General features: G+C 41.4%; 1 protein-coding gene across 1 annotated transcript in view; it reads right to left on the bottom strand.

Moving 5' to 3' along the window:
* The window catches only part of LOC132827453 (uncharacterized), a 72,281-nt gene that overhangs the window by 34,904 nt on the left and 12,977 nt on the right, over positions 1-24,400 (bottom strand). The window contains exons 7-12 of the mRNA XM_060844140.1: positions 20,364-20,608; positions 15,065-15,362; positions 13,114-13,289; positions 7,282-7,532; positions 5,755-5,887; positions 3,325-3,789 (exon numbers count right to left, since the gene is read on the bottom strand). Of these exons, the coding sequence (XP_060700123.1) occupies positions 3,325-3,789; positions 5,755-5,887; positions 7,282-7,532; positions 13,114-13,289; positions 15,065-15,362; positions 20,364-20,608 (1,568 nt within the window). The remainder of the gene's footprint in view (positions 1-3,324; positions 3,790-5,754; positions 5,888-7,281; positions 7,533-13,113; positions 13,290-15,064; positions 15,363-20,363; positions 20,609-24,400) is intronic.

Genomic DNA, 24,400 nt, shown 5'->3' on the forward strand with positions numbered 1-24,400 from the left:
ACTAAATCAAGACCAGGTATATATGTTACGTTGAAATTGGGTGGCAATCCTAAATAACAATTTGGTACACAAAAACAGGCCTTTTTGGCCCATCAGGTCTATGTTGACTCTCTAGAGAATCCACAAACCTGACTGCCCCGGCTGACCCATTATCTCAGCCTACTCCTGCCCCACCGAACTCATCTCCGCATACCTCGACACGGTTCTGTCCCCTTTAGTCCAAGAACTCCCCACCTACGTTCGGGACACCACCCACGCCCTCCACCTCCTCCATGATTTTCGCTTCCCCGGTCCCCAACGCAGAAGGGCTCTGGCCCGAAACGTCGAATTTTCTGTTCCTTGGATGCTGCCTAACCTGCTGTGCTTTAACCAGCAACACATTTTCATCTCTAGAGAATGGCCCACTCAAATCCCGTTCTGTCCTTGTATCCCTGAATGCCTATTTCCCTCAAATACCTGTCCAATTTCCTTTTGAAATCACAGATGGTCTCAGCATCTACCAGGGCCAGGGATAGAAAACCCAGGCCCTTCCCATGCCAGAGCACAACTGCCTCAGGCCCTCAGGATCCACCCTGTCCTAGATCATGACTCCTTAGCGTCATAGAGGCAGAGAGGTTCAGGACCTTGCTGAATAAAAGATCTCCCTCATATTTTCCACATTTTCCTTATCCAAATGATCATAAAGAGGAAAACTCACTTGAATTAAAGCACAGTTGATGGGCTCATTGTTGTGAAAGAAAAACTTTACAATACATTCAATAGTTAACCTATTGTTGTATTGAGCAAGTAGATTCAATAGTAATCTTCAAAAAGAATACAAAATAAATACCTGAAAAGAGAAATTTTCAGGGGGCAGGGTTTGACTAATTATTGACCTCTTTCAAACAGCTGACACAGACACAATCAGACACAGTATGGATTGTTTGTACAATCTGTAGGAAGCTGCTTTAATCTCTTTATTGCCTACATACATGTTTAACATGCTGTGATGGGTTTTGAACACTTGGCATCTGGACCATGATCATTTCCAATCACAAGTGTTCCAAATAACACCATTTGATTCCAACCGATTCACTCTTAAGCATGGGAATTTAAGTCAGTTAGTAGGTCTGTTTCCATGAGGAGGTTGAACTTTGAGATTTTCAAGATATCAAGAATTTATCATCTAGGGGAGAAATGCAGGGAAAATGATCCACCCAATTAGATTAGATTAGACTTACAGTGTGGAAACAGGCCCTTCGGCCCAACAAGTCCACACCGACCCGCCGAAGCGCAACCCACCCATACCCCTACATTTACCCCTTACCTAACACTATGGGCAATTTAGCTTGGCCAATTCACCTGACCCGCACATCTTTGTGACTGTGGGAGGAAACCGGAGCACCCGGAGGAAACCCACGCAGACACGGGGAGAACGTGCAAACTCCACACAGTCAGTCGCCTGAGTCGGGAAATGAACCCGGATCTACAGGCGCTGTGAGGCAGCAGTGCTAACCACTGTGCCACCGTGCCGCCCATGTCATGAGTGAATTTAACACACTGCCAGAGGAGGTAGTAGAAGCAGGCACGTCAGCAACAGTTAAGGCATATCTTGATAGACTGGTGAATGTAAGGATAAAAAGCACACATGGGTAATAAGTCGCAGGCTTGGTGGACAAAACACCTGTTCCTGTGCTACATTTTTTCAATTCAATACAATAAATCTGAGTTCTGGCATTGCTGGTGAACTGAAATATTCCAGTTATTCCAAAACTGGAATAATCAACTTTTGTTAAAAATGTTGTCGGTGTTTTAAAATTTATTTTGTCTCTTCTGCATTGCAATCTTAAGAATCTGTATTGTCGTTGGTGGCAGGATTAGTTACTCAGCAATAGTTCCAGGACTCTAATAATGCCCATGATATTTTTATGATCTATTTAAAAAGTCAATCCAGGTGACCGTAATACTCACAGCTGGCCCCATTGTGTTGGGGGAGATATGGATCAGCCTTGTATGGCCACTCTATCTTTAGAATGTTAAATTCTGTACTGCCTCAAAAGTAAATGTTGCTGACAAAATACACTTTGATGAAGCTTTTGTCTTACATTCATAAACACCATTTGCAAGAATACTAAAGTAAAGTGAAAACAACACAAGCATAGTATGACTGGATAGTGCGGATTACCTGGAGTCCACTTGCCAACTGATGAGGACTGAAGTTAATTACCAACTTTTAAATTTTAAGCAAGCCATTTGCTCAAGGCACTGTCCTGAAATGGACTACAGGATAGGTAGCATTTATTTTGTGGAGTCGAAACAGGCAGTGTACGCAAACATTGAGAGACAGCACCCAAGAAATAATCCTAATCTGGAATTGTCCAGAAAGGGACGAGGAATAGAATCCATCATATTTTACAATAAATCTTACACTTGAATGGGTTAATGGACTAATTCACAGACTCAAAATTATCAGATCTTTACTGCTAACATTAGATATTCACTCGTGATATTATAAGTAGATTCAATAGTAACTTCAAAAAGGATGTTGAAATTTGTAAGTTAATAACAGGATAACATTCATATTTCCAGATTCAAAATGATGATCTGAATAGCTTCCTTCAATTGTATAAAGTCTGATACTATGACTACGGCAAAACATAACATGTACTTAGCAAATAACATTCCTACCTTACCATTTACATTAATGTAAAACATTCGAAATAGTAAATAAATACATAAACTAAGGTACAAAATCAAATAAACTACTGTAATTATAAAGAGCTTTATTAATTATTGCTGCAGTTGGCAACAGAATTTGTGCAATACAAAAAATAAAGTCAATGCGAATGAGTGTTATTTCTTTAATTTTGAGAGGAAGGCCACTTGTTGCCATCTCCAATGTGCTATGCAGAGCAGACAAGAGCAGCAAATTATTTCCAATCTACAGGCTGATCACAAAAGCCTCAGGCAGTGATTGGTCACATCAACTGACCAGCGGTGGTGGAGGAATCACATTCAAATAAAAATAAAAGGGGCAGAGGTTGTATTTATCATTGGAGATTAAAAATATTCCAGCCAAAGTATCATTCCCTGAAGTGATTAAAAGTTGAATATATGTTTCAAAATGCAGAGGGTCATCCCATTTTTAACATTCTTTGAAGTCTCATCTCATTCTCAGCATAAATTTCATTTAAATTTTGGTATTTTCATACAAATGTAAATCAGTGAAAAGGATTAATATATCATCTATATATTTACAACATGTTCTAATTAAATTCAGTTGATAAGGTATCTCATTAAAATGTGCTCTAAACTATTTAGTATTGCAGTTGACTTTCAAGATGCCTTGCCCCCACGGAGACGCAAGTTGATGTCAATGGTACAATGTTGATCAATGCCGTAGTATTCCAGTGTGTGGCTATCTTCTAGTGTTCGTGATTGAAAGGTCAGGTAATATTGGCTTGGAGAAATGCGCTCCAGATTTTGGATCTTATTCTTCAGGCTCAAAACCTTGTCAGTTGGGGACACATTAATTTCCAGGTTACGTCCATTTGGGTGCCTTACAAATATCTCCATTGAGGTTGTCACAAGTAGGTGGAGCTTTGCATCAAAGAATATTCCAGAATCCAATAAGGTTTTGCCACCATTCAGGATGGTTTCATTGAACATCAGGTGTTGTTGGTGAACTGGAATGCTCCAGTTTTGCTGGATTTGATTCTTGATCATTGAGATGTTGGTGTCAATGTTGGCCATCAGGGGTAATGAGGAGCCATTCAGGCTAATCACAGTGATTTTAAACTGTGCCACTGGCTTAAACAGGTTAAAAAAATAAATTTGATTTTGGGGATGGAAAGACAGTTGGCTGCGCTTTGTTTTAATACATATACAACAATAATTATATTTTTCAATTTTACTCCCCAGCTCTCCTGATTCTTGTTGTGATGATAACTAGAACCAGGTTCTCACATTTGTGTCCAGCATTTTTGCACCGACAAAAACAGAAGTTTTGTTCAACTATTTCACCAGGTCTGATCTTGTACTTACCTGGATGTCCCACACTCAACACATATGGTTAGTGGAAATCCCAGTTCATTTTTGAATCTCTCATAGTGACCAACTATTCCCTTCTCCATCCAATGCCTCACTAGCTTCCCTTCAAATGTATCTATACCATTTGCTTCAACCATCCCCCATGGCAGGGAGTTCCACATTCTCATCCAGTTATGCTCTTCCCCACAAGAGGTAACATTGTCTTAGAGTCCACTCAATTAAAACCTGTCATTATTTTAATAACCACTATTGCATAAGATCATAAGACATAGGAGTGGAAGTAGGCCATTCGGCCCATTGAGTCCACTCCACCACAGCTCTTTTTTTCTTCCCAATCCTTTCCTGAAATGTATACAAATATAGTTTTGGCATTATCCTTGTTGATATTTTCTACACCTGCTCCAGTGTCCTCCACATCCTTCATAACTTGTCCATTCTTTGACTCCATGGCTCCAGGAATAAATCCTTGTGCTTGGTTTGCTTTCTAGCTACTATTGATAATCTGTGGAGCCATCTCTGGGTGATTGACGTAATTACAATCCAAGACAGCTCTATTCCTCTACCCCAACCTAACATTCACACTAAAAGTAATAAATGACATCCCTATTATCCCTACCAAAATGTACAGCTTCATGTTTATCAGTGTTGATTTCTGCTAGTCAATGATTTGTTTCTTTGCCAAGTTTATTAAATCATCCTGTAATTTACTACAGTGCTCCTCAGTATTGACTATACTCCCCAATTTGGTGTCATACACAAATTGCTCATGGAAGAGGAGAAAGTGAGAACTGCAGATGCTGGAGATCAGAGTCAGATGCTACCTGACCTCCTGTGCTTTCCCAGCAACACACTCTCGACACATTCTCTAACTCTGTAAAACATCCAGGATATGCTTTCTGGCTTGAAGCCGGCTCACAATCCATTCACCAATTTACTTCAACTTTATAATTGTTAACCTTAAATCCTGGTCTATTATGGGCACCTTGCCAAAGACCTTTTACAAATCTGGATAAGCTTACTGCATTATCACCATCTTTTTTCTGCTATCTGCTCCAAAACTGAATACAGTTGGTCATGTAAAATTTCCTCTTTGAAATACATTTAACTGTTCATTTTTTTTAATATATCTCACTTCTGGATCTTCTACTCATCTCTCCTTTTGAGGGAATTCCATTACTTCGCCTGTCACTGATGTTAATCTGACTGGGCTGTAATTCTGTGGACCTATTGTATTCCCATTTCAAAGACAAGAATTGTTATCTTTCTGCCAATCCTCTCATAATAAACATTTTTCTCACAAATCATCATTAGGAGAAGAGTATTGCCAACTTATTCCTTAATTGTTTTATCTCTATGGATGCAAACCATCTGAACCTAGACAATCTTTTCTCAATTTAATACAATTTTGTTTTATCTCAACTGCACTTACTCAATTGCCTATCATTCAATGTCATGTCTACTAGGTCTAACACTGGTGCACAGCAAAACAAACTAATGATTTAGTGTTTTTGACATCTCTATGTAGTTGTCTTGTACATTATTCTGTTGAACCCTAATTGACCTTATTTCCATTATTCTCATTGATATGCACGTAAAAGACTTTATTATTTATTTCATATTCCTTGAATGAAGTCAAGAGAGCAGGAACTCCAATTTAGTAACTCAATCTACCGAATTTTCCAGCCAAACAGTGACTGGCATGAATAACTTCTTAAAACTATTTACCTGGACCTCAGATGCTCTGATTCCATAGACACATTGAGAATGTAGCCATTTCACCGCTTCCTTGACCATCACATGCCATCCAGCAGATGAAGCCACATTATTAGTTGGATCGGCTGGGTCAAGAATTATTGGCCTGCAAAATAAAACCACACCCAATGATAATGGACCACAGACCCTAATTACATTGCAAAGTAACAAGTGTAAAGGTGATTGCTTTGTGTAGAAAGGATCTAGCAATTTGTGATGATGTAGTAATGCCCCATGAGCTATGATTTGCCATAACATGCAGGAAAATTTGTGTTCCTCTGCCAATAGATCGTAGTTAACCTCCGCAGGTATTTCAAGGGCTTTCAAATTATGTGTAATATTGAGGAATTAAATTCACAGCAGGAAATGAGGGTCATAACTCAGGCACACACTTGCCTGAATCGTCTCAAAACAAAATTTACCTGTTGGACACAGCTGTGATCCACGAAATCATTTAGCTGTTCACTCAAAAAAAAATCTTCCTCCTGCCCTACTTCACTCATGAGAAAACTAGCACATTTCCTCTCACTCAGTATATGCTCTGAAATCTCTTGCCAGATTGCTTTGAATCCAACCCCACCTTTATCAGGGACATTATTTGGGCATGATGGGGTTTCATTCTCTGGAGCCTGATACGAACCAAGAGAAAGATCTTTCTGGATGGATAATAGTCTTTGTAAAGTGTAATTATATTAGTTGATACTGTTCTATCATTTTGAATGTTTTAAGTACCCACGATGCTCATGGGAGGGGTTGATACTGACCAGTAATATAATATGGGGGCTACGAACAGTGGTTTCCAGAAGACTATTGAAAATGGGATTAAAAGGAGTAACAATGTTTATGGAGAGCTCTATGATATGGCACCAATGTGATGTAAAGTTCTGAAGGGTCACAAAAACATTAATCCTTTTCTATCCACAGGTGATGCCAGACCTGCTTTATTTCTGTAGCACTTTCTACTTTTGTTTTGGTTTTAGATCTCCATTATCAGCAGTTTTTTGTTTTATTTTCGTAACTTAAAGCTTTAGTGTTAATGGTAACTAAAAGAAAGGAAAGTACACATGAGGTTGAGGACAGGAGTTGGAACAATAGGTGGAGGGTGTAACAGACAAATTACAGCAAACAAATGAGGTGATTTTGAGATTTATTAGCAATGGTAAATATTTTTAAACTATAAAAGAGATTAGTTTGGGAAGAGTTGTTAGAAGGGAACGAGAATGATGTGCTTATAAGACTGTAATCCAACGCGAGGGCTCACAGGCACATTTATACAACAGAACCTGTGTATGGGTTATTATTGACTACTTCATCCATTGTGTTCAAGTAACATGTACAACACATCACTTACTTGATACTTAAAGATGCCAAAGGACTGATATCAAAGGTCAAGTGAATTTGCTCACTAAAGTGACCTGAAATCAGCTTCTTTTCTTGGGCGTTTCTTAAAGAATTGGAACAGTTCAGTGGTTTAGGTGGAAAGATATTTGAAGCTTTTACCTGGGGCCACAGAGTTTCTTACATAGAAAGTCTGCAATGACTGGATTGTCGACATTGTAGTAGTTGGTCCAGTAAATGTGCAGATTTTGATAGTTGCAGATCAGATCAAGGACTGTCTGGAAACCTTCAGCAGTGACAAATCTCTCAGTCCAGTTGCCTTGCTCCCAAGCATAGATGGTCAGCAGCTCCACCGCATACTTAGCAGGCAGACGTTGACCAGGAGCCAGCTCAGATTTCCGTGGCTTGACATACTGAATGGTTAATGTACAGACACAACATGACATTAAGGTTATTCGTGCCAACTCCCACCTTGTACTTCTGTTTCTGCCTCTGAGAACCTTAACATTCCTGACAGGCCCTCCATTTTGTTGTCTTTGCTCTCAGCAGGGTGGACACATTTTCACGCCTTCAGTTAGAATTGTTTTTAATCCCTGTTTGACAACGACCTGCTGAAAGAGCGGCAGTCCAAAAGCGAGTGCTTCCAAATAAACCTGTTGGACTATAACCTGGTGTTGTGCGATTTTTAACTTTGTCCCCCAGTCCAGTACCGGTACCTCCAAGTCATATTTTTAATCTCTGGCAATCTCTCCATCACCACCATTAGCCTTTTGCTCTGGGCACCCTCACTATCTGTTCCACTTTCTCCTCCTCTCTTCTCTGTTCCAGCATAAAAAAAACAATATTTTCCAATCCTTTTCAGTTCTGAAAGTGTCATATTGAACAAAAACTTGGACCGTTTTTTGCTCCAAACATGTTGCTGGACCTGCTGAGTTTCTCCAGCACTTCCTATCTGTATTTCAAATTTCCTGCCAGGCCTGACTATACTTGACTCAGATCAATGCTATAATGTCAACATCCACCAAGAAGTTCACAAGATCTGCTCATATTGTCCCCCTTTCCCTTGCATTGGATGACACACGATCACTGTTCAGTATTTTCCCATAAATGTAAATCTGAGGAGACAAACTGTCCATGTCAAGGTTAACCAGAAAGCAAGCACTTAGAATTAGATACATAAAACCATTCACAACTTCAAAATTTTCCATTGTTTTTCCCATGAACAGGCATTTTGAAGTTGAAATGCAATTTCATACAGAAATAAGTGAGAGAGGAATGATGATGGGCTGATAGCAGCTCTCAGTAAAGTCGTGGAACATATTGCAACACATGGAGGAGTCCCTACCTCTGTTTGAAGTCAGTCATATAGAGAAGCTGCATGTAGAAGCAAAAGTTCTTAAAAGGAACTCTCAATACCAACCAAGTGCTTAAAAGATATAAACACGTATTAAGTCCCTCATTAACATATTCAAGTGTCAAGACAGTGTTGTGAACAGCTCTCTGACATATCTGCAAATTGTCCATGCCCACTATGGCATCTATTTTATATTGTGCATTGTTGGGGGAAATTGATCATTTTTGCCTCCATTTCCCATTCGGCAAATGAGCACCACGTTCCAATTTTCACCTCATTCCTTAATAATTAACTAACTTACAAAATAAAATTTAAAAATGTATTTTGGACAATTCGATGCAGCCTTTGCTGTTGAGAAGATTGATCAAAGTTTGCCATTTGCAAGTTCAAGTAAATTGAGATGGTCACTCTAAGGCACAAGGGAGTGTGAAAGATTTAAGGACGAAACTTCAAGTTATCAATTAAAATATAAAACCATGTTCAAGTATGATGTGGAAATGCCAGAGTTGAACTTGGGTGGACAAGGTCAAAAATCAAATATTAGGTTATAGTTCAACCAGTTTATTTGAAATTGCAAGCTTTCAGGGTTCTGCTCCTTCCTCAGGCATGACATGATAGAGAAGTACAAGACACAGTATTTAAAAGCAAAAAAAGTTAACTTTAAAACTAGCTGCCCTTGTTGAATGGTTTAGTCAGTTAGGAGGTATTCTGCTGATTAACACTCACACGTATACACGCTCTCTCACACATATGGACACTCACTCTCACCCACACGCTGAGGGGAGTTATTTCATTCAAGACTATTTGCCATCAGAAAAAAATATACAACCAGATCTCAGCTTAAAACAGACAGATTCGAAGCAGGACCTTACACCTAAAGTGCATTGTCTACCCTGAGATATCAGCTGTTGTACACTGTCCCAGGATAATTAAAGGTTTACCAAAGACTTGAAAGGAATCTGGATTTTGCATTTTTTTAAAATAGATATTTTTATTAGAAATTTAACATTTTAACAAATTTACAAAAATAAACAAAACTCTCAAGTACAAACATTGATATATAAATAAATCTTAAATATACAATAACCAAAATTTAACAAAAGAAAAATACCGAGAGAGAAAAACAAAACTCAATTAACTACTAATCTAACCTACAATTAGCCAGAGTGCATAATTGAGTCACTTACATTTTTCAAATAAGAGAAAGTGAGAGGAAAAAAAAAAGTGGGGGAGAGAAAAAAAAAACCCCAACGGTTGGATAGTGAAATACTTGCTTGGAATGTGTTAACATCATATACAACAAAACCCGTATTCGTGCGGGATTCCTCTCCCAAGGGGCCCCGGACCAGCCATGTTTGTAATCTCAATTAAATAAAAACCCTTGTTAGGATAGCGAAAATATCTGTATAAAAGGGCTGCCATATTTTATAAAATAATTCGGTCTTTCGGTGCACCATATTTATAAGGAAGTCAAGGGGAATACATTCCATAATTAATCTGTGCCAATTTGAAAATCCAGGGGGGCCTTCAGCCACCCAGTTTACCAAAATATTTTTCCTTGTATGGAAGGAGAGAACAGAAAATAGTCTCTTCCTATTTGACATTCCAGGTGCACCACTTAACCGACTGATCAACCAAAATCATCCGGGTAAATCCGAGACCCCTCGGGAGGGGAAACCTTATCCAAAACATCCCGAGCATAGAGCATAAAATTCACAAAAATAAAGGTTCTCTAATACACTCAACAGTATAATAATAAAAAAAACTATTTCTAAATAATAAAAAAAATATTTAAATGGAGATTATCCCCCTGTTCCCAGGGGGTATCACTTCTTTTCCAACGGTCCATCGTATCCTCTCCCAACCAGTGCTCCACCCTTGACCCAGGCGCTCCTTAATAGGATGAGGAAAATTCAGATATAATACAGAGCTAGAGTTAACAGTGAGCACCCTACCCCCACCCCATCCACACCTGGGTGTATTTGGTAATATTAATACCATGTATAAACATATATAACTATAAAATTACAGCTTCAACAAATTATAATTAAATATAATAATATAAAATAGCAAGGGAAAATAACCCCGCTTCTAGAGACAAAAGTAAAATAGAATAAGGTAACCACCTTTCCCCACCAACATTAACTAAACCCCAACATCCATTGTCTCTTACAATTTATCTAAGAGTCCAAAAATTCCTTAGCCTTTTCTGGAGATCCAAAATTATACCCAGATGCTTCATGGTTAAAACATAGCGTCACTGGGTAGCGTAAGGAGTACTGAATATTTAAGTCCCTTAAACACTTCTTCACCTCATCGAACGCCTTCATCTTTCGAACCAGAGCCGGGGAGAAGTCCTGGAATAACATGATCTTGGATCCTTTATAGATCATGGCTTGGGGATCTTTTCCAAGATTTCTAGAGGCATCTAGGAGTATCTGCCTCTCCCTATAGCTCTGCAGCCGGAACAGGACCGGGCGGGGGCGCTGGTTCGAGCCGGGCCCGCGTACTGCAACCCGGTAGGCCCATTCTACCCTTACCTGGCCTGATCCAGCCTCCAGCTTCAAAAGTTGTGGCAGCCACTGTTCGAAGAATGCTGTCAGCTGGCCTTTCTCTTCTCGTTGGGGAAGGCCCAGCAAACGAATATTTTTTCGGCGACCTTGATTATAGAGGTCGTCAATGTAATTCTCTAAGGTCCGGACTCGCTGTTCGAGAGTCCAGACCTGATCCGCGGCCGATTGAGCTGCAGTCTCGGAGGTCGCTGCCTTTAGCTCCGCCCCTCCAACTCGGCACTCGATTTCCTGGATGTCTCGGTCGTGCTTCTGCAGCGTGGCCGAGAATGAGTCCCATCGATTTCGGGATTCTCCGATAAAGGCGTCGATCTTCACATCCAGTTTGGAGATCATTTCTACAAGGCTTGTTACTGTAGGTAAGTCCCCCGGGGCGGCTGTGGATGCCTCAGCTGCAGCTGGAGAGGGTGGGGGAGGGGTTCCTGCTTGCTGAGAGCTGTGGGCTCTCTTCCCTTTAGTCATTTTTCCTAAAGGTTAGATTATTTAAATTTAATACTAAACAACTAATTACATTAAATAAAAGTTATTTTAGATGATTTGGTGAGTGTGGTGGGGATGGGTGACCCACTTTGCCCAAGTCTTGGGAGGAGCACTGTAGACTCAGACTTGCTGTGTCGCCGCCATCTTGAATCTCCGGATTTTGCATTTTAATCAGCAATCTACTCCTAACTGATTAAAGCATTCAACAAGGGCAGCTAGTTTTAAAGTTGTTACCTTTTTTGCTTATAAATACCGTGTCTTATATCTCCCTAACATATGTCTGAGGAAGGAGCAGAACTCCGAAAGCTTGAAATTTCAAATAAACCTGTTGGACTATAATCTGGTTTCGTATGAGTTTTGACCATGTTCTAATATTTGCAGATTAAAAAGGACTGCCCTCCATCTCGGAACTGTAACCAATTTGAATACAGTTCCTCCACACAACATGGCATCAGGGAATTTGTTCTATAAGACACTGGAGAATCAAGACTGGATTCTGAGATGTATTTAACCTAAACCAAGGGTGTACAGGTATTGTAATGTCTAAAGTCATTCCAGAATAACAGAATAAAGCCAGTTTCCAGCTGTTACTAGCATGGGTACTTCTTTTTTGGCTTCTGACACCAACCTTGTCTTTTATTGTACCTTTAGCAAAGGCAGGTGGAGCTCCCAGAGAAACAGGACATATGGACACTCCTTCAAAGAGGCTAATCCCCCTCCATGCAAACAAGCATTCTAGGCAAGTGTTTGCTGGTTTTCAATAAGGAAGAAGCCCAGATTCATCAGTCACATTTGGCAATGGAATAAGTACTGGCAAAGGTCGAAATACAGAGGAAACCATTTTTTTGTGTTACATTTCTCTCATATCTTTCAAGCATTTACTGTTATTATGAAGACGTGGGTATACTCTAAGAGTTAAAAGAAGAACTACCGGACTCAGCACCAAGTGATCTGAATAAGGCAACAATGTACCATTTGATCAAACAACTCTATTAGCTTGTTCACTGGAGATAAAAACAAAATTCAAATTCAGCCAGTTTAAATCATACTCTGAAAAATATCAAACTCTAACCCAGTTTGAATTTGATATATTGATAATCTTAAAAGCCAAATGACACAATCTGATACTTTGGGGTATAAGACCAGGGAAAATTGAACAGTTGGGGAGGAGAACTGACAAGACCAGCACGTAAACAGACTGCCTGAAAAATAGCTCTTTTATAAAGGTACCTTTTTGATCAGTAACCTGTGATACAGAAATTCCGAAGAAGAAGAAAAGATGAGAGGAAGATCCGAATAGAAGAATGAAAGCTGCCTGATAAGTAGTGTTTTTTTAAAAACTTAATTGGGAGCTTTATCAGACTGGTATTATAGAAGGGAAAGTAAAAGATAGATTAGAGGAAGAAATTGTAAATAGTGGTTAGTTAATTATTCTGTTATACTTTAAGAAATAAAGTTTTTAATTTTTACTTTAAATAGCTTTGGCCACTGAATTTTTTTTTTACAGATTAGTGTGTGGGCTAAATCTTTGCTGTGTTACTGATTTTAAATTAAGCAGTGTCATAAACACTGTATTCCCCAACCACTCACCTCGTTGTACCAATATTTTAGCAGGCGAATCAAGTCTTTAAGTTTCTCATCACGTTGCTTCACAAATTTCCTCTGAAGCTCAGTAAAACAGGCAGAAAATTCCCCACATGGATCGCCATGTTCACTTACAAATTCCATTAGCTTGAGATGGGCTTCATTTGCATCATTTGACCCCTCTGTAAGAAAACAAATCATTTGAGCAACAAATGCATGTAATTTGTGGTGATCTGATATAAGCAGGGTATATATACTCCATTCCTCAAGGTCAAGTCATCTATTATAAACAGAAAGAATGACATCTGTTGTTTAATTGCTTTTATATTTCAGACTTCTCATATCTCCTCATTCCAGAACCATAATGAAGGTCTGCTGGTCATCAGGTCCTACACTTCAGCCCTTGTATTAAAAGGGATGATCATTACCAGTTTTTGCCACCTCCAATGCAATGCCATCACCTAAAGCAGTTTTTCTTCCCCTTCTTGAAACTTCCTGAGTGGATCCACATCACCGTGGTCCACTGACCAACCCTCTTTCTACAACACATTTCTCCAAAAATGTAACACCTCAGCATTTATCTCCTCCTTTCTCACTGTCTAAGGTCACAAACATTTCTAAAGACTTGGCTGCAATTTATTTAATTCAATCTACTAAGTTTGCAGTCAGTTTTCCTTTAAACTAGAAAGACCAAACACAGAAGAATCAATGATGACTTCAAACATCTAAGTTCAGTTTGCCAGCATAACCCAAACCTGTCAAGTGACTGGTCAATTAAAAGTCAGAAGTAGACTACACAACCTCTCAAGCTTGCTCTGCTGTTCAAGAAGATCATGGCTGACCTGATTACTCTGCAATCTGGTCTATCCCAGATCACTTTCAGTCAGGTTTTTATCAAGACTTATCTACTTCTGCCTTTGGTGAAGAGAGATCCAAAGACTTAAAACCTTTGAGAAAAAAAATGAAATTCTCCTTGTGTGTATTAAGGGGTGACCCCTCATTTTGAAACAATGAATCCTAGTCCGTATTCTTGCAGAAGAGGAAGCCTCTTTTGCATATTCACTCTGTCAAGATCACTTCAGACTTTTGTGTTTCGTTCAAATCACCCAATTATTCTTCAAAACCTCAACAGATACAAGGCTAGTATGTTCAATCTTTCCTTATCAGACAAATCTACTCCAGGGAGTATAATCAACCTCTTAAGTGCTTCCAACATATTTACATCCTTCCATAAATAAAGCTCCCAACACTGATCCACTTTGGTAGCAAAAATAGGAAGGTGGAACGTTCATCTCCACGGCTGTAAACTGAGTTGAGAAGGATGTGCTATAGGACCTGAACATTCTTGCACACCAGTTACTGGACGTTCAGCATGCAGGTGCAGCAGGCAGTAAAGAGACAGTTGGTATATAGGTCTTCAGTGAGAGGATTAGAATGTAGAAGCAGGTGCAATTATACAATGGCTTTGTGAGACTGCACTGGAATATTACACACCGCTCCTTATCTGAGGAAGGACATGTCGACTTCACCTATCGCCATCACTTTGTAACCTCCATATGCCCTCTACACAATTTACTTCTTACCTATATTTGAATCATAGTTGCTGCATGTGCTGATATCTTTGGTCCCTCCAAGTCATTCATATAAATTCTAAAATGTTGAACCGCAGTACTGATTCTGTGACAGGCCACTCATTACATCCTGCCATGCAGGAAACAGCCCATTTTTATCTATGCTGTTTCCTGTTAGCTAGCCAATCTTTTAGCAATGTCATATTATTCTACACCATGAGCTTTATTTTCCTCATTCTTCAATCTTAATTTTCTACCTTACAATTGTGATGAAACAATGTGGATAAAAAAAGTGATTCTCTTCCTAACTTTCTTGATGAGTAAACATTTATGGAAGAATTAAAATTGAACTTGATCTTCAGAATAATACTGACATAGATTCTTACTTAATACATCAAAGACTGGCAAAACATCAAAATTCACACTCCTCGAATTTTTCTTTGATTTTACTGCAAAGCTCAAAGACTTTGGAGGGATGTTGCTGTTCTTTGTGAAACTTATGCTGATATCACTGATTTTAAAGGCAATACTCGATGCACACCGCTCCAGAATGTCCTGAATTTCTTGTAGAATTTCCTGCCTTGTATTTCTTTGCTCCTGGAAACTCTGGAAACAGCTGAGGAAGACAACAAGATCTGCATCCGAACCATTTCTTAAAGCTGTTCCTTTGCCTGAAGACCCTCCCTGCAAAGAAAGAATTAGACAATTATTTATAAATAATCCAACGATTAGTGAATTGACCCATTTCAGGAATTCTGGAAAGTCTTGAAGGGTGATCGAGGCATTGCAGGCTAAAAGTACCATTGTACTTGGGACAGAATTCATGTTGGCACAGTTTTCGCTGCTATTTCCATGATGCTTATTGTCCTCTTCTCTTTTCATGAAGATGCCATCACTTGATAAGTTGCAGCACCACAAGTACTCTACAATTTTAACACTTACATCTGTAATTGACAAGAGTAGTGTTGTCAAGAGCAATACCTTGGCAATTCTTGGCAAAGTTGTTGCACATCAGAAGCTGATTTGAAATTAGACCTCTTGATACTGGTCACGTTTGAATGTTGGAATAAGGTTCAAGTTGCTTAGTACCATTTCGGTGCGATTTGTTTTCTCCTCCTTTGGTTGAACTAGAGTTAATATGAATACTCACTTGGTTGAAATTTTGGGCACCGTCCAAACGTCAGGGTCAGAGGCAGTTTCAAAACGGCCAGGTTGCCAGTTTCCAAGCAACATTCCCATGAAACAGTTAGACTCATTGAGGGCTTTGTCAACACGACTATTATGGGATGGCTGGGACATGCCTGACAGTTTCCAGTTTCCTGATGTGACCGAGAAAAGTTCAATTACCTGGAGGTGGGAGCCCACCAACTGACAGCGGGCCCAGTGCTCTATGCAGGACAATTGGTCCTCTCCCCCTCTACATCCTGTGCATGAATGCAACCCACCTCTACTCTCCTCTCACAACCCACACCCTCATCTCCCCTTCCCCACCCACACCAGCCAACAAACAACCTCTCCCACTCACCATGCTAACATCCTCACCATGGAACACAACATACAACAGTACAGTACAGGCCCTTTGGCCCTCTGTTGTGCCAGCCTATTATCCTACTCTAAGATCAGACTAACCTCCATACCCATCATTGGACAATCTTCCATATGCCTATCCAAGAGTCGCTTAAACATCCCTAATGTATCTGGCTCTATTACCACTGCTGGCAGTGCATTCCACGCATCTACTGTGTAAAGAACCTAGCTCTGACATCTCCCCATAACCTTTCAGTTACCTTAAAATTATGCCTCCTAATGATAGAAATTTCCACCATGGGAAAAAGGTTTTGGGGCTATTCACTATCTATACCCCTCATCATCCTGTACACCTCTATCAAGTCATCTCTCAGCCTTCTTTGCTCCGATGAGAAGAGCCCTGGGGCCCTCAACCTTTCTTCATAAGATATGCTCTCCATTCCAGGCAGCATTCTGCTAAATCTCCTCTGCACCCTCTCTAAAGCTTCCACAACTTTCCTGTATGAGGCGACAAGAACTGAACACAATATTCCAAGTGTGGTCTTGCAAAGGACTCTACAGAGCTGCTACATAATCTTGCAGCTCTTAATCTCAAGCCCCTGCTCATGAAAGCCAACACATCATATGGCTTCCTAACAAACCTATCATCTTGGGTGGCTACTTTGGGTGGACATGGGCTCCACAAACCCTTGGTTTTTCCATATTGCCAAGAATCCTGCTTTTAACCCTATATTCTGCATTCAAATTCGACCTTCCAAAGTGAACCACTTCACACTTCTCAAGGTTGAACTCCATCTACCACCTTTCAGCTCAGCTCTGCATCCTATCAATGTGCCATTCCAACTGATGGCAGCCCTCCACACTATCCACAACCCCACCAACCTCAATGTCATCGGAAAACTTACTAACCCACCGTTTCACTTAATCATCCAAGTCATTTATAAAAATCACAAATAGCAGAGGTCCCAGAACCGAGCCCTGCGGAACACCACTGGTCACGGAGCTCCCAGACTGAATACTGTATCCAGCCAATTCTGTGTCCAGACAACCAGATTTCCCAGTATCCCATGCCTCCTTACTTTCTGAATAAGCCTACCATGGGGAACCTTATCAAGCACCTTGCTAAAATCCATGTACACCATATCCACTGCTCTACCTTCATCAACGTGTTTTGTCACATCCTCAAAAAAAAATTCAGCAAGGTTTGCGAGGCACGACCTGCCCCTCACAAAGCCATGGAATTCTGATTAAATTTGTGAGGACTTTGTTGAGAGGCCATCATCATGCTGATTTGCTCTTAGTTATTTACCCAGTCTTCAAAGGAAGCTGAAAATAATGATTTAAGAGAAATTGATTTGAATTTGAAATCTGCAGAGGCTTTAAAACCAAGCAGGCTTTTTAGGCCAGGAAAAAAAGTCAGATTTTCCTGGCAATTTGTACCAGCGCAGGACACATCTACTTCATTTAAATGCACAGAATTCTCAGGAAATATTGACAATCCCACCTCATCCTATTCATTTAAATTGAAGTCATCGGAGACCCCACCATTTCTCTTTGGAAGTCTCACATACATTGGGTTCCTGCCATTTGGAGAGAAGGTAGGACATCACAGAAAACTGGAAAGCTAATATTGAAAAATTCAACCACCTCAAAAAACAACTTCATTCTGAAACATATATAAAGTTCAGAACATTGTAAAGTCATTTATTGTAAACACTATTTGCTCACCATGCTGTGTTAAAAACAAAATGGGTTCAAGGTTCTGATAATTTTGACCCCAGGTTGCTTGTTAAAACATCAAGTCCTTGAAAATTCATAGATTGTGTGTACTGCCTTTCTCATTTCAAAAAGTTAAATTCACTCAACTCCAAATTTTGTTTAATGAAATCACCCAGTCTCCTCAGTTTAGTTCTGTATAAATTTATCCTTCCAGCTTTCACACAAACTGATGTAACCACAGCTCCATATAAACCAGCTGCAAACACCACCTTCAAATATTAACAGAGGTGGGAGCCCATTAACCAGTAGAGGGCACAGTACACAGGCAGGACTATAGGCCTCTCTGTGTCCCTGTGAATGACCAGTGAGCGTAAAAAAACACCCTCCCATGTAATGACAAACCTCTGCCCTGCACTCACTAACATGGCCATAGTGGAGTCCTGATAGATTTCTACTGCAATGCTGATTCATCCTCTTTTTACTGAAATGGTGTTTCTCTCAAACTGACAATCTTGTGGTTAAAGTTTCAGCTTTGATACCTGCTATCTTCCTTGCCACCTATACACACCACCCGACCACCATCACACCTCACCTGCATCTACCTGTTGCCTTCCCAGCTGCCTTCCCCTCAGCTCCATCCCCTAACTCCTATTTAGCTCTCAGCACTTAACCCCTCCCCTGCCATTTCTGATGAAGGGCCTACGCCCAAAATGTCGATTCTCCTGCTCCTCGGATGCTGCCTAACTGGCCGAGCTTTCCACCACTCCACTTTTTGACTCTGATCTCCAGCATCTGCAGTCCTCATTTCTCCCTTTCAACTTTGATTGGCTGCCTATTGCCCTTCACAGGATAGGGAACCTGTCTACCACGACAATATAGGGAGACACTTAATCAAAATCCCAAGAGCCAATATTAACTCAGCCCAACCCACAACTACTCTTCGTGGAACCACTACCCAGGTCGTGCTTGCTGGAGACTGGACATACGAAAACAGTGTCATCACTTTAAAAATGCAAACTATTTTGGATTAGAGGGGCAGATTTACACTTTACACAATTTAATTTTGGCTGAAGAACAGCTGAAAGTAATGATTTAAAGCAGATTGAAAGCAAAAAGTCAAAATTGAAATTGCTGGAATAACTCAGATCTGGCAGATCTATGGACAGAAAGCAGAGTTAACGTTTCAGGTCCAGTGACCCTTCCTTAACTTCAAAGTAAAACTCCCCTTTAGCAGATCTCCATCAAAAACTGCAGCGTCTTTACTTCAAGCAGAATATCCACTTTTCGCCAAGATTTTCCTGGATATATAGAGTCAGAGAGATATACACCATGGAAATAGACCCTTCGGTCCAATCCGTCTATGCTGACCAGACATCCCAACCTAATCTAGTCCCACCTGCCAGTACCTGGCCCATATCCCTCCAAGCCCTTCCTATTCATATACCCATCCAAATGCCTCTTAAATGTTGCAATTATACCAGTCTCCACCACATCCTCTGGCAGCTCATTCCATACACATACCACCCTCTGCGTGAAAAGGTTGTCCCTTAGATCTCTTTTATATCTTTCCCCTCACACCCTAAACTTCTAGTTCTGGACTCCCCCACCCCAGGGAAAAGACTGTCTATTTATCTTATCCATGCCCTGCATGATTTGGTAATTTTCTATAAGGTCACCCCTTAGCCTCCGATGCTCCAGGGAGAACAGCCCTAGCCTATCCAACCTCTCCCTATAGCTCAAATCTTCCAACCCTGGCAACATCCTTGTAAATCTTTTCTGAACCCTTTCAAGTTTCATAACATCTTTCCAATAGAAAGGAAACCAGAATTGCAAGCAATATTCCAACAGTGGCCTAACCAATGTCCTGTACAGCTGCAACTTGACCTCCCAACTCCAATACTCAAACCAATAAAGGAAAGCATACCAAACACCTTCTTCACTATCCTACCTGCGACTCCACTTTCAAGGAGCTATGAAACTGCACTCCAAGGTCTCTTTGTTCAGCAACACTTCCTAGGACCTTACCATTAAGTGTATAAGTTCTGCTAAGATTTGCTTTATGACTCACATTTATGTACATTAATCCCCACCTGCCACTTCTTAGCCCAGTGGCCGATCTGATCAAGATCCCATTGTAATCTTGACTCAGAACTCCAGCATCTGCAGTCCTCACTTTCGCCTACATATTAAATATCAGACAATCCCACCTTATCCCAATCATTTAATTGAAGTCGTGCAGTCAAAATATCGCCCGTGAAACTCTATTCCACAGTTTTTTATCTTTTGTAGAGAAAGTAAGTCAACATAGAAAACCGAAAAATGTACCGAAAAACTCGTAGCCACATAAAAACTTCAATCTGAAGTTCTAAATATTGTAAACTTTAATTTATTGTAAACATTATTTATTCTACATAATACACTTTTAAAAATACTGCTTACTTTAACGGCTCTGATAACTTCGACCTCAGGTTGATTTCTAAAACATTGATTCCTTAATAAATAAGATATTCTACGAACTGCGTTTTTCACGTCCTCGAAAAATTTAATCGGCTTCAGATTTTTTTGAATGAAATCATCCAACTGGGACGGTTCAATTCTGTATAAATCCATTCTCCCAACTTCCACACCAGAGGGTTTCAATTTCCCAGCAGTTTCCCTCCTGGACCAACCCCGGGAAAGTACCGCTAACGGGCATGCGCAGTCTCAGCACACGCCTCTTCTACAGTCACATGATCTGCTAAGGCCCCGCCTCCGAATCTTCCGTCCCCATCCCCCGAGAGCATCACAACCCGAACACGATCCCCGCAGGCTCGCCCCTAAGCACGTGACTCCATTCCTGTGATCGTGACCCCGCCCAATGGCACATGACCCTTCCCACCGGGAGTGGGCCCCGCCTATGGGCACGTGACCCGGCGCGGGGACCCGCCCCTGACTCCTGTCGAGTTGACCCATATACTTTCATGATTTGGAGATGCTGGTGTTGGAGTGGTGCACAAAGTTACTGGGGAAACCAAGCAAAGGGTAAGACAACGGATGAATGGGCATCACACAACAATCAACAGATAGGAGTATTCCCTCCCAGTTGGGGAACACTTCAGCGCTCCAGGACATTCGACCTCAGGCCTTCAGGTGACCATCCTCCATGACGGACTTCGGGACAGGCAGCGGAGGAAAGTGGCCGAGCAGAGGCTGATAGCCAAGTTCGGCACCCATAGGGAGGGCTGAAAAATGTGTTGCTGGAAAAGCGCAGCGGTCAGGCAGCATCAAAGGAGCAGGAGAATCGACATTTCGGGCATAGATTTTGACATTTACAATATATGTTAATGATATAGAAAATGGTATTATTAATAACATTAGCAAATTTGCTGATGATACAAAGCTGGGTGGCAGGGTGAAATGTGATGAGGATGTTAGGAGATTACAGGGTGACCTGGACAAGTTAGGTGAGTGGTCAGATGCATGGCAGATGCAGTTTAATGTGGATAAATGTATGGTTATCCACTTTGGCAAAAACAGGAAGGCAGGTTACTACCTAAATGGAATCAATTTAGGTAAAGAAGCAGTACAGAGAGATCTGGGTGTTCTTGTACACCAGTCAATGAAGGTAAGCATGCAGGTACAGCAGGTAGTGAAGAAAGCTAATAGCATGCTGGTCTTCATAACAAGAGGGATTGAGTATAGAAGCAAAGAGGTTCTTCTGCAGCCATACAGGGCCCTGGTGAGACCACACCTGGAGTACTGTGTGCAGTTCTGGTCTCCAAATTTGAGGAAAGACATTTTGGCTATTGAGGGAGTACAGCGGAGGTTCACGAGGTCAATTCCTGGAATGGCGGGATTACCTTACACTGAAAGACTGAAGTGACTGAACTTGTATACCTTTGAGTTTAGAAGACTGAGAAGGGATATGATTTGAGACATATAAGATTATTAAAGGATTGGACACTCTGGAGGCAGGAAACATGTTTCTGCTGATGGGTGAGTGCCGAACCAGAGGACACAGCTTAAAAATACGGGGTAGACCATTTAGGACAGAGATGAGGAGAAACTTCTTCACCCAGAGAGTGGTGGCTGTGTGGAATGCTCTACCCCAGAGGGCAGTGGAGGCTCAGTCTCGGGATTCATTTAAGAAAGAGTTGGATAGAGCTCTCAAGGTTTGTGGAATCAATGGTTATGGAGATAAGGCAGGAACAGGATACTGATTAAGGATGATCATATTGAATGGTGGTGCAGGGTTGAAGGGCAGAATAGCCTACTCCTGCACCTATTGTCTATAAGCCCTTCAGGAATAAGGAGGGTGTGCCAAGCAGGCTAAGATAAAAGGTAGGGAGGAGGGAATTGGAGGAGGGGTTTTTGGAATGCGATAGGTGGAAGGAGGTTAAGGTGAGCGTGATAGGCCGGAGAGAGGGTGGGGGCGGAGAGGTCGGGAAGAAGATTGCAGGTCAAAAAGGCAGTGCTGAGTCCGAGGGTTGGGACTGAGAAAAGGGGGAGGGGAAATGAGGAAGCTGGAGAAATCTGCATTCATCCCTTGTGGTTGGAGGGTTTCTAGGCGGAAGATGAGGCGCTCTTCCTCCAGGCGTCGTGTTGCCATGGTCTGGCGATGGAGGAGGCCAAGGACCTGCATGTTCTTGGCGGAATGGGAGGAGGAAAGTGTTCAGCCACGGGGCGGTTGGGTTGGTTGGTGCGGGTGTCCAAGAGGTGTTCTCCTCTACCTATAGGGAGGGCCTCAACCGGAACCTTGGGTTCATGTCACATTACAGGTGACCATTGTACTATATACACACACCCTTACAGACACACACACTCCTGCACTCACACATGCACCTCCTCACAGACTTAAGACACTCTGTACTCACTACACACACACATACACTTTCTCACACTCACAACCCCCTACCCAGACAGACAGACAAAGACCCACATGCACACATATTTTCTGGGGTGAATTTGTACTTGCAGGGTTACATTGTACTTTGCTCAAAAACTGCATGCAATCATAGAGTCATAGAGATGCACTCCACCTTCTCCTCCCTGACCTATCACCTTCACCCCTCCCCCACTCACCCATTGTACTCTATGCTACTTTCTCCCCACTCCCACCCTCCTCTAGCTTATCTCTCCACGCTTCAGGCTCACTGCCTTTATTCCTGATGAAGGGCTTTGGATGCTGCCTGAACTGCTGTGCTCTTCCAGCACCACTGATCCAGAACATGGAAACAGACCCTTCGGTCCAAGCTGCCCATGTCAACCAGATATCCCAACCCAATCTAGTCCCACCTGCCAGCACCTGGCCCATATCCCTCCAAACCCTTCCTATTCATATACCCATCCAAATGCCTCTTAAATGTTGTAATTGTACCAGCCTCCACCATATCTCCTGGCAGCTCATTCGATACATGTACCAACCTGAGTGTAAACATTGCCCCTTAGTTCTCTTTTATATCTTTCCCCTCTCACCTTAAACCTATGCCCTCTAGTTCTGGACTCCCCGGCCCCAGGGAGAAGACTTAGTCTATTTATCCTATCCATGCCCCTCATAATTTTGTAAACCTCTAGCCTCTGACACTCCAGGGAAAACAGCTCCAGCCTGTTCAGCCTCTCCCTGTAGCTCAGATCCTCCAACCCTGGCAACATCCTTGTAAATCTTTTCTGAACCCTTTCAAGTTTCACATTTTTCCGATAGGAAGGAGACCAGAATTGCACGCAATATTCCAACAGTGGTGTAACCAATGTCCTGTTTGGGGGCAACATGACCTCCCAACTCCCGTACTCAATACCCTGACCAATAAAGGAAAGCATACCAAACGCCTCCTTCACTATCCTATTTACCTGCGACTCCACTTTCAAGGAGCTATGAATCTGCACTCCAAAGTCTCTTTGTTCAGCAACACTGCCTAAGACCTTACCATTAAGTGTATAAGTCCTGCTAAGATTTGCTTTCCTAAAATGCAGCACCTCACATTTATCTGAATCAAACTCCATCTGCCACTTCTTAGCTCATTGGCCCATCTGGTCCAGATCCTGTTGTAGTCCGAGGTAACCCTCTTCGCTGTCCACTACACCTCCAATTTTGGTGTCATCTGCCAACTTACTAACTCTACCTCTTATGCTCGCATCCAAATCATTTACGCAAATGACAAAAAGTAGAGAGCCCAGCACCGATCCTTGTGGCACCCCATTGGTCACAGGCCTCCAGTCTGAAAAACAACCCTCCACCACCACCCTTTGTCTTCTACCATTCATGTAGAACTCTGAGCTCAAAGACTACATGAATTCATGTAAAACTCCGTTATCTCACTTTTTAGATTAGAATCAATCTAAACATCATGGCATAGACAGAACACAGGGGGCCAACACCTTCAACATATTGTCTAGCTATCACCATTGTTAACAGTTAACCAGAGAGTACAACTTTTTAAAAAAGGTTCTGTGATTTACACATGAAAGTGAAACTATCACGATATTCTAACAGATGAAAG

This window comes from Hemiscyllium ocellatum, chromosome 24, assembly GCF_020745735.1.
Source record: "Hemiscyllium ocellatum isolate sHemOce1 chromosome 24, sHemOce1.pat.X.cur, whole genome shotgun sequence".
Lineage (NCBI taxonomy): Eukaryota > Metazoa > Chordata > Chondrichthyes > Orectolobiformes > Hemiscylliidae > Hemiscyllium > Hemiscyllium ocellatum.